General features: G+C 45.3%; 2 protein-coding genes across 2 annotated transcripts in view; both read left to right on the top strand.

The window, feature by feature from the left end:
• The window catches only part of LOC119910841, a 23,616-nt gene extending 16,455 nt beyond the window's left edge, over positions 1-7,161 (top strand). The window contains exons 64-91 of the mRNA XM_038729636.1: positions 167-343; positions 647-855; positions 958-1,052; positions 1,163-1,188; positions 1,349-1,370; positions 1,464-1,491; positions 1,595-1,679; positions 1,814-1,960; positions 2,045-2,256; positions 2,359-2,462; positions 2,556-2,674; positions 2,779-2,946; positions 3,160-3,359; positions 3,457-3,569; positions 3,717-3,823; positions 3,963-4,139; positions 4,443-4,651; positions 4,754-4,848; positions 4,959-4,984; positions 5,145-5,166; positions 5,260-5,287; positions 5,392-5,476; positions 5,612-5,758; positions 5,843-6,054; positions 6,157-6,260; positions 6,354-6,472; positions 6,577-6,744; positions 6,958-7,161. Coding sequence (XP_038585564.1) covers positions 167-343; positions 647-855; positions 958-1,052; positions 1,163-1,188; positions 1,349-1,370; positions 1,464-1,491; positions 1,595-1,679; positions 1,814-1,960; positions 2,045-2,256; positions 2,359-2,462; positions 2,556-2,674; positions 2,779-2,946; positions 3,160-3,359; positions 3,457-3,569; positions 3,717-3,823; positions 3,963-4,139; positions 4,443-4,651; positions 4,754-4,848; positions 4,959-4,984; positions 5,145-5,166; positions 5,260-5,287; positions 5,392-5,476; positions 5,612-5,758; positions 5,843-6,054; positions 6,157-6,260; positions 6,354-6,472; positions 6,577-6,744; positions 6,958-7,161 — 3,408 coding nt within the window. The remainder of the gene's footprint in view (positions 1-166; positions 344-646; positions 856-957; positions 1,053-1,162; positions 1,189-1,348; positions 1,371-1,463; positions 1,492-1,594; positions 1,680-1,813; positions 1,961-2,044; positions 2,257-2,358; positions 2,463-2,555; positions 2,675-2,778; positions 2,947-3,159; positions 3,360-3,456; positions 3,570-3,716; positions 3,824-3,962; positions 4,140-4,442; positions 4,652-4,753; positions 4,849-4,958; positions 4,985-5,144; positions 5,167-5,259; positions 5,288-5,391; positions 5,477-5,611; positions 5,759-5,842; positions 6,055-6,156; positions 6,261-6,353; positions 6,473-6,576; positions 6,745-6,957) is intronic.
• A 23-nt stretch (positions 7,162-7,184) lies between these two features.
• On the top strand, positions 7,185-9,906 carry LOC119910840. Its single transcript, XM_038729635.1, has 11 exons — positions 7,185-7,367; positions 7,515-7,621; positions 7,761-7,937; positions 8,241-8,449; positions 8,552-8,646; positions 8,757-8,782; positions 8,943-8,963; positions 9,059-9,084; positions 9,189-9,273; positions 9,409-9,555; positions 9,640-9,906. The coding sequence occupies exons 1-11, from the start codon at positions 7,214-7,216 to the stop codon at positions 9,853-9,855; spliced, it is 1,263 nt and encodes a 420-aa protein (XP_038585563.1). The 5' UTR covers positions 7,185-7,213; the 3' UTR covers positions 9,856-9,906.
• The last annotated feature ends 2,293 nt before the right edge of the window (positions 9,907-12,199 follow it).

Here is a 12,199-nt window from a genome sequence, read left to right as displayed (position 1 = left end):
GACCTCAACGTCTTCAACCTCTCTGTGGTAAGGCATGCATTCCACTGTCAATCTACCTTGAAAACAGCAGCACAATCTTTGCAACTTGGACAGTCTGTACACCGGGGTGATTTTTCCATGTCAAAGAGAAAAGCAATCCATATATTCTCTTTGTTTGTGTCATCAGGTGGCACTTGTGGACTCCCTGTCCCCAGACCAGAAGGCTGAGCTGATCCTGGATCCAGACAGCCACGCTTTGGAGGATGAGGCCATCATAAGGGAGGTGTTCACAAGCTTGACAAAGTCCCATGATAACGAGCAGCTCAATCAGTTTTTCCAGGCTTTTGCAAGCATCAGCGAGCAGGTGAGTGCTTAACATTTAAGCCTGCCATATTTTCCCAGAAAGCTGGCCGACAAACCGGCCGTGTAGAACTCACCGTGGGCTCAAAGAATTTTTGCAGAAGCTAAAAAGGGGCCCCGGTTTTTGACTCAAAGCGATACATTTCTGATATGCTTTGTGAATGAAGCGCTGCCAACGATGCCTCGAGTCATGCCTCTGATGCACTAAAGTACAAAGATGTGTCACCAAGCTTGCCCTCATTTCTACAAGGATTTCAGGAAGGTAAAATGTCCGCATGAACTAATACGGGAATCCTTTTATTTGCAGAGAAACATCACCATCATCAAAAATCAAGGTGTACGAGACACCATCTTGAACCTGACCTTGACAGCCCTTGCCGGTGAATTTGAAGACTTTGAGCCTAAAGACTTTGAGCTGTGGTTCCAGGTCTATTTGGCTCCCGTGATGGCGAGCCTCCAGCCTGGCAGCTTGGTGGTGATCCCCAGTAACATCAGCTGCGCATCCTACGAAGCTATGTAAGAGATATTTCAGAGGTCCACACTTAGACATTTTGGGTTTTCATGATGTCAAACTGTGGCTTCAGGCAAGTAACGATTACTTCTGTTTTCTGCCTTCAGACTCACTGGTCTTCTGCAAAGTTTGAAATCCCTGCCTCCGACCCTTTCACATGGCGTGAGCGCAAGCATACAGTCACTCAAGGAGACATTCGCACGTACGTGGCAAAATGCTCTGCTGACAAACTTTTTCACAAAAGCCGATTACCGCTGCCTTGATGATAGCTGTATTGATGCCATGCTTTCGTTTCAATTTTCCCTCAAACAGGTTGCACAGTTCCAGATTCCTTCGTGGTAAGTTCACTTCTATGGGTGTACTCCGTGGATTATACAATATTTGATCAAAATTGACAAGACACAAGTCTGGCACATTCATTTTGGTAGGGAGGCCACGCTAAGGTACTTTAAGTAGCTCATGCCACTAGACTAACATTTGCGCTTTACTTGTCTCCAGTGCAAAGAGACCCCGATTGATGGTAAGTCTGTAAAATACCAGAAGTTTCAACTTTGATGACACAATGACATTCTGAAGGTACAATGTCTGATACACCAATATTGTCTTTTCGCAGAGGCCCTCATCTGTGCTGCGGTCAACAGGTAGGTGAATTACTGTTTGGTCGGGGCTGAGTTTGCGTGGCTAAAGTTGTTTTACACAGTCTAACTAAAGTTACAATGGTTTTCTTTTTGTTGTTTTCCTCAGTTCACAACTGGAACAAACCCTGTCTACTGGCAATTCCTCTGAAGCCCTGTGCAATTTTACCATCACTGAGCTTGCCTGTTCCTCGGTAAGATGGTTTGATGTAAGCTGTAAATCCCAGAGAAAGATTTAGCTTGAGCTACACTGTTGTCCAGAGACAAATCTCCCTGAGCTCTGAGAGAGTCTTTGCTTTATTTTTTTCTGTCAACATTTTCTCCTAAGGCTACACACCTCACATCCAGCAACCTGGTCACACTGATGAAATGCTCACTGCAAAGCCAAAGGACATACCCGGTAGAGGTCTGGAAGCTTCTCTTCCAAAAAGCTTCTACTGCACTAGACCAGGCTCTCCAGACCTTCGCCACCATGGTAACTCCAATGCCACAATTTCACAAAACTGGTGTTTCCTTGCGTGAATTCTGTGTCCAACCAAAAGTCATTTTCCAACTGCAGGCCCCCAACAACAGCAATCCAGCCATGTCACCTGCTCTTGAGGCTCTTGGGGAGCTGAGAATTGCAAACTTCAGCCAGGCACAACTGCAGAGTGATGCCTTTGTCAGATTCTGGTTCCAGACAGAGCTTGGTCCGTTTCTGGCCTCTGCATCCCCCAACTTCCTATTCTGCCTTAGCTCCAAGAACTTCAGCTGCCATACGTACCAGACAGTGTAAGTAAATATTGATAGTTTGCTCCAAAGTGAACAAGATTGCAGAGGGAGCGGCAGTTTTCTAGTTGCTTAGACGTTTAAAAGCTTTCTCTCAAATTTTAGCATCCAGGCATTCAGCAGCCGAAGCGTATCCATGGACAGAGAAACACAACAAGCCGTCTTCACTAATTTCATCAAACCGTTCCTTTCAAGAAATGACTCGTCAGGTAAAGGCAAGCGCTCAGGTTCAGTTTGGTAAAGTCTTGATAGCGTGTGGTGCTAACACCCTGCCAATGTCTTTGCTTCTGTCTTCTTTGCAGATCCTGGCTGTGTCTCATTTACCAGAGGGAGTAAAGATTGGCTCCTGGCAAACCTTGGCAGCTTCTCTGGCTTTGCAACCCTACAGGATTTGCAAGCCCTCAATCCCAACTTCTCCAGCGTAAGTAGCACCTGCAGTTGTAGTATTCTTCTCCCAAACTGAAATGGCTGACCTATGGATCTGCAATTACTGCTGTCTGATTTGCTATTGATCCCCCTCTGTAGGCCGAAGCGTTGTCAGTGCTCACTCCTACTCAGGTGGCACAGTTGACACTGAGTTCAGGGGCCTCGACCGACACAGACCAAATCGACCGTGTGTTTGAGCGACTTGAGGAGGGCAATGCTCTGGAAAATGTGGATGAATTCCTGACACAGCTGACAGCAAACGGAAAGGTAGGCTGCTCGTGACACTCAGGGAAGAAGCACAATCCTGGGCTATAAAACGAGCATAGTCTGTACTCAGATATGGATGTAAACCTTGAAATCGGTTGTGGTGGACACGGTCGTATCAAATATTTTGTTGCATGCTTTCCAGCGTCCTGTATGGTGTACTTGCTACGTGGAAACAGTGTGGTGTTGAAATCCTCTAATGTCATAATTTGACAGGTCCCTGACTTCCAACCTGTCGTGAGAGATCGTATAATGAATAGGACCTTCGCCATCATCAGTCCCCATTTCCAGAACTTCAAGGAAGATGACTGGTTTGCTTGGTTCCATCTGAAACTGGTCCTTGTCCTCCCAAGTTTCACTCCAATGATGCTCGAGAACGCAACCTCAAACATAAACTGCACAAACTACCATGTTGTGTGAGTAGCATTTCACCAACAAGCAAGATTCCATTGCACCAAAGTACAAAACGGTAATGAGGGACAGCGTAAGAATGTTTCTTTTCACCCTGTGCAGAGTGAGTGGGCTGGCCGGAGCTTTCCGCGCTATGCCGTTACATAGACGACAAGGAATCGCAGACGTTCTGCTGGGCTACTTGAGAAAATCTGCCGGTGTCATCAACAAACCGGGTAGGTCTGACAAAGGAAACTGCGTCGTGTGGTTGCTTGTGTAGGCTTGCCCATGGACTTATTTGTGAAAAAAAAAAAAAAGTTCTGAAATGGCAGTGAGAGGACAACTGGCACTTACGTATGCTAACATCCATTTACGTGCTTTAGTTTGCAGGCAGGAAATTGACAATGATGCAGAATGGCTTGAAGCAAACTTGGGTCCATTTTCCCTGTACACAACATACTCTGACCTCAACGTCTTCAACCTCTCTGTGGTAAGGCATGCATTCCACTGTCAATCTACCTTGAAAACAGCAGCACAATCTTTGCAACTTGGACAGTCTGTACACCGGGGTGATTTTTCCATGTCAAAGAGAAAAGCAATCCATATATTCTCTTTGTTTGTGTCATCAGGTGGCACTTGTGGACTCCCTGTCCCCAGACCAGAAGGCTGAGCTGATCCTGGATCCAGACAGCCACGCTTTGGAGGATGAGGCCATCATAAGGGAGGTGTTCACAAGCTTGACAAAGTCCCATGATAACGAGCAGCTCAATCAGTTTTTCCAGGCTTTTGCAAGCATCAGCGAGCAGGTGAGTGCTTAACATTTAAGCCTGCCATATTTTCCCAGAAAGCTGGCCGACAAACCGGCCGTGTAGAACTCACCGTGGGCTCAAAGAATTTTTGCAGAAGCTAAAAAGGGGCCCCGGTTTTTGACTCAAAGCGATACATTTCTGATATGCTTTGTGAATGAAGCGCTGCCAACGATGCCTCGAGTCATGCCTCTGATGCACTAAAGTACAAAGATGTGTCACCAAGCTTGCCCTCATTTCTACAAGGATTTCAGGAAGGTAAAATGTCCGCATGAACTAATACGGGAATCCTTTTATTTGCAGAGAAACATCACCATCATCAAAAATCAAGGTGTACGAGACACCATCTTGAACCTGACCTTGACAGCCCTTGCCGGTGAATTTGAAGACTTTGAGCCTAAAGACTTTGAGCTGTGGTTCCAGGTCTATTTGGCTCCCGTGATGGCGAGCCTCCAGCCTGGCAGCTTGGTGGTGATCCCCAGTAACATCAGCTGCGCATCCTACGAAGCTATGTAAGAGATATTTCAGAGGTCCACACTTAGACATTTTGGGTTTTCATGATGTCAAACTGTGGCTTCAGGCAAGTAACGATTACTTCTGTTTTCTGCCTTCAGACTCACTGGTCTTCTGCAAAGTTTGAAATCCCTGCCTCCGACCCTTTCACATGGCGTGAGCGCAAGCATACAGTCACTCAAGGAGACATTCGCACGTACGTGGCAAAATGCTCTGCTGACAAACTTTTTCACAAAAGCCGATTACCGCTGCCTTGATGATAGCTGTATTGATGCCATGCTTTCGTTTCAATTTTCCCTCAAACAGGTTGCACAGTTCCAGATTCCTTCGTGGTAAGTTCACTTCTATGGGTGTACTCCGTGGATTATACAATATTTGATCAAAATTGACAAGACACAAGTCTGGCACATTCATTTTGGTAGGGAGGCCACGCTAAGGTACTTTAAGTAGCTCATGCCACTAGACTAACATTTGCGCTTTACTTGTCTCCAGTGCAAAGAGACCCCGATTGATGGTAAGTCTGTAAAATACCAGAAGTTTCAACTTTGATGACACAATGACATTCTGAAGGTACAATGTCTGATACACCAATATTGTCTTTTCGCAGAGGCCCTCATCTGTGCTGCGGTCAACAGGTAGGTGAATTACTGTTTGGTCCGGGGCTGAGTTTGCGTGGCTAAAGTTGTTTTACACAGTCTAACTAAAGTTACAATGGTTTTCTTTTTGTTGTTTTCCTCAGTTCACAACTGGAACAAACCCTGTCTACTGGCAATTCCTCTGAAGCCCTGTGCAATTTTACCATCACTGAGCTTGCCTGTTCCTCGGTAAGATGGTTTGATGTAAGCTGTAAATCCCAGAGAAAGATTTAGCTTGAGCTACACTGTTGTCCAGAGACAAATCTCCCTGAGCTCTGAGAGAGTCTTTGCTTTATTTTTTTTCTGTCAACATTTTCTCCTAAGGCTACACACCTCACATCCAGCAACCTGGTCACACTGATGAAATGCTCACTGCAAAGCCAAAGGACATACCCGGTAGAGGTCTGGAAGCTTCTCTTCCAAAAAGCTTCTACTGCACTAGACCAGGCTCTCCAGACCTTCGCCACCATGGTAACTCCAATGCCACAATTTCACAAAACTGGTGTTTCCTTGCGTGAATTCTGTGTCCAACCAAAAGTCATTTTCCAACTGCAGGCCCCCAACAACAGCAATCCAGCCATGTCACCTGCTCTTGAGGCTCTTGGGGAGCTGAGAATTGCAAACTTCAGCCAGGCACAACTGCAGAGTGATGCCTTTGTCAGATTCTGGTTCCAGACAGAGCTTGGTCCGTTTCTGGCCTCTGCATCCCCCAACTTCCTATTCTGCCTTAGCTCCAAGAACTTCAGCTGCCATACGTACCAGACAGTGTAAGTAAATATTGATAGTTTGCTCCAAAGTGAACAAGATTGCAGAGGGAGCGGCAGTTTTCTAGTTGCTTAGACGTTTAAAAGCTTTCTCTCAAATTTTAGCATCCAGGCATTCAGCAGCCGAAGCGTATCCATGGACAGAGAAACACAACAAGCCGTCTTCACTAATTTCATCAAACCGTTCCTTTCAAGAAATGACTCGTCAGGTAAAGGCAAGCGCTCAGGTTCAGTTTGGTAAAGTCTTGATAGCGTGTGGTGCTAACACCCTGCCAATGTCTTTGCTTCTGTCTTCTTTGCAGATCCTGGCTGTGTCTCATTTACCAGAGGGAGTAAAGATTGGCTCCTGGCAAACCTTGGCAGCTTCTCTGGCTTTGCAACCCTACAGGATTTGCAAGCCCTCAATCCCAACTTCTCCAGCGTAAGTAGCACCTGCAGTTGTAGTATTCTTCTCCCAAACTGAAATGGCTGACCTATGGATCTGCAATTACTGCTGTCTGATTTGCTATTGATCCCCCTCTGTAGGCCGAAGCGTTGTCAGTGCTCACTCCTACTCAGGTGGCACAGTTGACACTGAGTTCAGGGGCCTCGACCGACACAGACCAAATCGACCGTGTGTTTGAGCGACTTGAGGAGGGCAATGCTCTGGAAAATGTGGATGAATTCCTGACACAGCTGACAGCAAACGGAAAGGTAGGCTGCTCGTGACACTCAGGGAAGAAGCACAATCCTGGGCTATAAAACGAGCATAGTCTGTACTCAGATATGGATGTAAACCTTGAAATCGGTTGTGGTGGACACGGTCGTATCAAATATTTTGTTGCATGCTTTCCAGCGTCCTGTATGGTGTACTTGCTACGTGGAAACAGTGTGGTGTTGAAATCCTCTAATGTCATAATTTGACAGGTCCCTGACTTCCAACCTGTCGTGAGAGATCGTATAATGAATAGGACCTTCGCCATCATCAGTCCCCATTTCCAGAACTTCAAGGAAGATGACTGGTTTGCTTGGTTCCATCTGAAACTGGTCCTTGTCCTCCCAAGTTTCACTCCAATGATGCTCGAGAACGCAACCTCAAACATAAACTGCACAAACTTCCATGTTGTGTGAGTAGCATTTCACCAACAAGCAAGATTCCATTGCACCAAAGTACAAAACGGTAATGAGGGACAGCGTAAGAATGTTTCTTTTCACCCTGTGCAGAGTGAGTGGGCTGGCCGGAGCTTTCCGCGCTATGCCGTTACATAGACGACAAGGAATCGCAGACGTTCTGCTGGGCTACTTGAGAAAATCTGCCGGTGTCATCAACAAACCGGGTAGGTCTGACAAAGGAAACTGCGTCGTGTGGTTGCTTGTGTAGGCTTGCCCATGGACTTATTTGTGAAAAAAAAAAAAAAGTTCTGAAATGGCAGTGAGAGGACAACTGGCACTTACGTATGCTAACATCCATTTACGTGCTTTAGTTTGCAGGCAGGAAATTGACAATGATGCAGAATGGCTTGAAGCAAACTTGGGTCCATTTTCCCTGTACACAACATACTCTGACCTCAACGTCTTCAACCTCTCTGTGGTAAGGCATGCATTCCACTGTCAATCTACCTTGAAAACAGCAGCACAATCTTTGCAACTTGGACAGTCTGTACACCGGGGTGATTTTTCCATGTCAAAGAGAAAAGCAATCCATATATTCTCTTTGTTTGTGTCATCAGGTGGCACTTGTGGACTCCCTGTCCCCAGACCAGAAGGCTGAGCTGATCCTGGATCCAGACAGCCACGCTTTGGAGGATGAGGCCATCATAAGGGAGGTGTTCACAAGCTTGACAAAGTCCCATGATAACGAGCAGCTCAATCAGTTTTTCCAGGCTTTTGCAAGCATCAGCGAGCAGGTGAGTGCTTAACATTTAAGCCTGCCATATTTTCCCAGAAAGCTGGCCGACAAACCGGCCGTGTAGAACTCACCGTGGGCTCAAAGAATTTTTGCAGAAGCTAAAAAGGGGCCCCGGTTTTTGACTCAAAGCGATACATTTCTGATATGCTTTGTGAATGAAGCGCTGCCAACGATGCCTCGAGTCATGCCTCTGATGCACTAAAGTACAAAGATGTGTCACCAAGCTTGCCCTCATTTCTACAAGGATTTCAGGAAGGTAAAATGTCCGCATGAACTAATACGGGAATCCTTTTATTTGCAGAGAAACATCACCATCATCAAAAATCAAGGTGTACGAGACACCATCTTGAACCTGACCTTGACAGCCCTTGCCGGTGAATTTGAAGACTTTGAGCCTAAAGACTTTGAGCTGTGGTTCCAGGTCTATTTGGCTCCCGTGATGGCGAGCCTCCAGCCTGGCAGCTTGGTGGTGATCCCCAGTAACATCAGCTGCGCATCCTACGAAGCTATGTAAGAGATATTTCAGAGGTCCACACTTAGACATTTTGGGTTTTCATGATGTCAAACTGTGGCTTCAGGCAAGTAACGATTACTTCTGTTTTCTGCCTTCAGACTCACTGGTCTTCTGCAAAGTTTGAAATCCCTGCCTCCGACCCTTTCACATGGCGTGAGCGCAAGCATACAGTCACTCAAGGAGACATTCGCACGTACGTGGCAAAATGCTCTGCTGACAAACTTTTTCACAAAAGCCGATTACCGCTGCCTTGATGATAGCTGTATTGATGCCATGCTTTCGTTTCAATTTTCCCTCAAACAGGTTGCACAGTTCCAGATTCCTTCGTGGTAAGTTCACTTCTATGGGTGTACTCCGTGGATTATACAATATTTGATCAAAATTGACAAGACACAAGTCTGGCACATTCATTTTGGTAGGGAGGCCACGCTAAGGTACTTTAAGTAGCTCATGCCACTAGACTAACATTTGCGCTTTACTTGTCTCCAGTGCAAAGAGACCCGATTGATGGTAAGTCTGTAAAATACCAGAAGTTTCAACTTTGATGACACAATGACATTCTGAAGGTACAATGTCTGATACACCAATATTGTCTTTTCGCAGAGGCCCTCATCTGTGCTGCGGTCAACAGGTAGGTGAATTACTGTTTGGTCCGGGGCTGAGTTTGCGTGGCTAAAGTTGTTTTACACAGTCTAACTAAAGTTACAATTGTTTTCTTTTTGTTGTTTTCCTCAGTTCACAACTGGAACAAACCCTGTCTACTGGCAATTCCTCTGAAGCCCTGTGCAATTTTACCATCGCTGAGCTTGCCTGTTCCTCGGTAAGATGGTTTGATGTAAGCTGTAAATCCCAGAGAAAGATTTAGCTTGAGCTACACTGTTGTCCAGAGACAAATCTCCCTGAGCTCTGAGAGAGTCTTTGCTTTATTTTTTTTCTGTCAACATTTTCTCCTAAGGCTACACACCTCACATCCAGCAACCTGGTCACACTGATGAAATGCTCACTGCAAAGCCAAAGGACATACCCGGTAGAGGTCTGGAAGCTTCTCTTCCAAAAAGCTTCTACTGCACTAGACCAGGCTCTCCAGACCTTCGCCACCATGGTAACTCCAATGCCACAATTTCACAAAACTGGTGTTTCCTTGCGTGAATTCTGTGTCCAACCAAAAGTCATTTTCCAATTGTAGGCCCCCAACAACAGCAATCCAGCCATGTCACCTGCTCTTGAGGCTCTTGGGGAGCTGAGAATTGCAAACTTCAGCCAGGCACAACTGCAGAGTGATGCCTTTGTCAGATTCTGGTTCCAGACAGAGCTTGGTCCGTTTCTGGCCTCTGCATCCCCCAACTTCCTATTCTGCCTTAGCTCCAAGAACTTCAGCTGCCATACGTACCAGACAGTGTAAGTAAATATTGGATAGTTTGCTCCAAAGTGAACAAGATTGCAGAGGGAGCGGCAGTTTTCTAGTTGCTTAGACGTTTAAAAGCTTTCTCTCAAATTTTAGCATCCAGGCATTCAGCCGCCGAATCGTATCCATGGACAGAGAAACACAACAAGCCGTCTTCACTAATTTCATCAAACCGTTCCTTTCAAGAAATGACTCGTCAGGTAAAGGCAAGCGCTCAGGTTCAGTTTGGTAAAGTCTTGATAGCGTGTGGTGCTAACACCCTGCCAATGTCTTTGCTTCTGTCTTCTTTGCAGATCCTGGCTGTGTCTCATTTACCAGAGGGAGTAAAGATTGGCTCCTGGCAAACCTTGGCAGCTTCTCTGGCTTTGCAACCCTACAGGATTTGCAAGCCCTCAATCCCAACTTCTCCAGCGTAAGTAGCACCTGCAGTTGTAGTATTCTTCTCCCAAACTGAAATGGCTGACCTATGGATCTGCAATTACTGCTGTCTGATTTGCTATTGATCCCCCTCTGTAGGCCGAAGCGTTGTCAGTGCTCACTCCTACTCAGGTGGCACAGTTGACACTGAGTTCAGGGGCCTCGACCGACACAGACCAAATCGACCGTGTGTTTGAGCGACTTGAGGAGGGCAATGCTCTGGAAAATGTGGATGAATTCCTGACACAGCTGACAGCAAACGGAAAGGTAGGCTGCTCGTGACACTCAGGGAAGAAGCACAATCCTGGGCTATAAACCGAGCATAGTCTGTACTCAGATATGTATGTAAACCTTGAAATCGGTTGTGGTGGACGCGGTTGTATCAAATATTTTGTTGCATGCTTTCCAGCGTCCTGTATGGTGTACTTGCTACATGGAAACAGTGTGGTGTTGAAATCCTCTAATGTCATAATTTGACAGGTCCCTGACTTTCAACCTTTTGTGAGAGATCGTATAATGAATAGGACCTTCGCCATCATCAGTCCCCATTTCCAGAACTTCAAGGAAGATGACTGGTTTGCTTGGTTCCATCTGAAACTGGTCCTTGTCCTCCCAAGTTTCACTCCAATGATGCTCAAGAACGCAACCTCAAACATAAACTGCACCAACTACCATGTTGTGTGAGTAGCATTTCACCAACAAGCAGGATTCCATTGCACCAAAGTACAAAACGGTAATGAGGGACAGCGTAAGAATGTTCCTTTTCACCCTGTGCAGAGTGCGTGGGCTGGCCGGAGCTTTCTGCGCTATGCCGTTACATAGACGACAAGGAATCGCAGACGTTCTGCTGGGCTACTTGAGAAAATCTGCCGGTGTCATCAACAAACCGGGTAGGTCTGACAAAGGAAAATGCGTCGTGTGGTTTCTTGTGTGGACTTGTATGTAAAAAAAAAAAGTTCTGAAATGGCAGTGAGAGGACAACTGGCACTTACGTATGCTAACATCCATTTACGTGCTTTAGTTTGCAGGCAGGAAATTGACAATGATGCAGAATGGCTTGAGTCAAACTTGGGTCCATTTTCCCTGTACACAACATACTCTGACCTCAACGTCTTCAACCTCTCTGTGGTAAGTCACACTTTTCAATATCAATCGTTTTTTAAATAATGTATAAAAGTTGGAATTTCTCATTGACAATTGTTTTACTATCTAAGGGACAAGCTTTTCTTATGTCACATATAGCCAAAGCTTCAAACACAGTAATACAAGAGATAGGACCTTTTTGCAGAAAATGTAATAGAGCAGGTTCATTTTAGTGATGTATTGACAATTTCCACTGCGACAAAATCTACAGAGTTATAATAAGTAAGGCAGAAATCAAAACCCAGTCCAACATAAGCAAAGAAAGCCATTGTCTACAGTCCAAAATCCGAAGTCCAGAAACATGCAAGGTCCAAGCAAAAACATATATGATTAAACCAAACAGTGGGAAACTAACACTTGAAATAATGGTTGGATCAGTGAACTGATTCAGAATGAGGGAATCAGACCAACCAAATTCCCTAGTCAGGAGGAGATACAGTTGAACTTTATCAGATAGTCAGCGAGCACACATACAAGTATCAAAGTTTACAGCAACACAAGATGAAGGGTTTACTAACATAAAACAGAATCAAATCCCACAACTGTGACAGTTGACTGTCACCGTTAAAACTCAGTAAGGGGTTGTTGTCAGCTTTACTATTAGTCTAAAAAAAGAGTGCAATAAAGAAAGAAAGACATTGTTTTCAACGAGCTTAGAGCAAGATAAAATGAGTGAGACAGAGGCAATCTAGCATAAGTAAATGAATAGGAGAGAAATAAATAAATAAAATAAATAATTGTAATGGCAGTTTAGTCCTAAAGCAGAAATAAATAGTCTACA

Source organism: Micropterus salmoides, unplaced genomic scaffold (assembly GCF_014851395.1).
Source record: "Micropterus salmoides isolate LMB-PRFRI ecotype aquatic unplaced genomic scaffold, ASM1485139v1 Ms_hic_scaffold_19, whole genome shotgun sequence".
Taxonomy (NCBI): Eukaryota; Metazoa; Chordata; class Actinopteri; order Centrarchiformes; family Centrarchidae; genus Micropterus; species Micropterus salmoides.
Note: the sequence above shows the minus strand (reverse complement) of the source record. Positions and strands in the feature narration are given on the sequence as shown.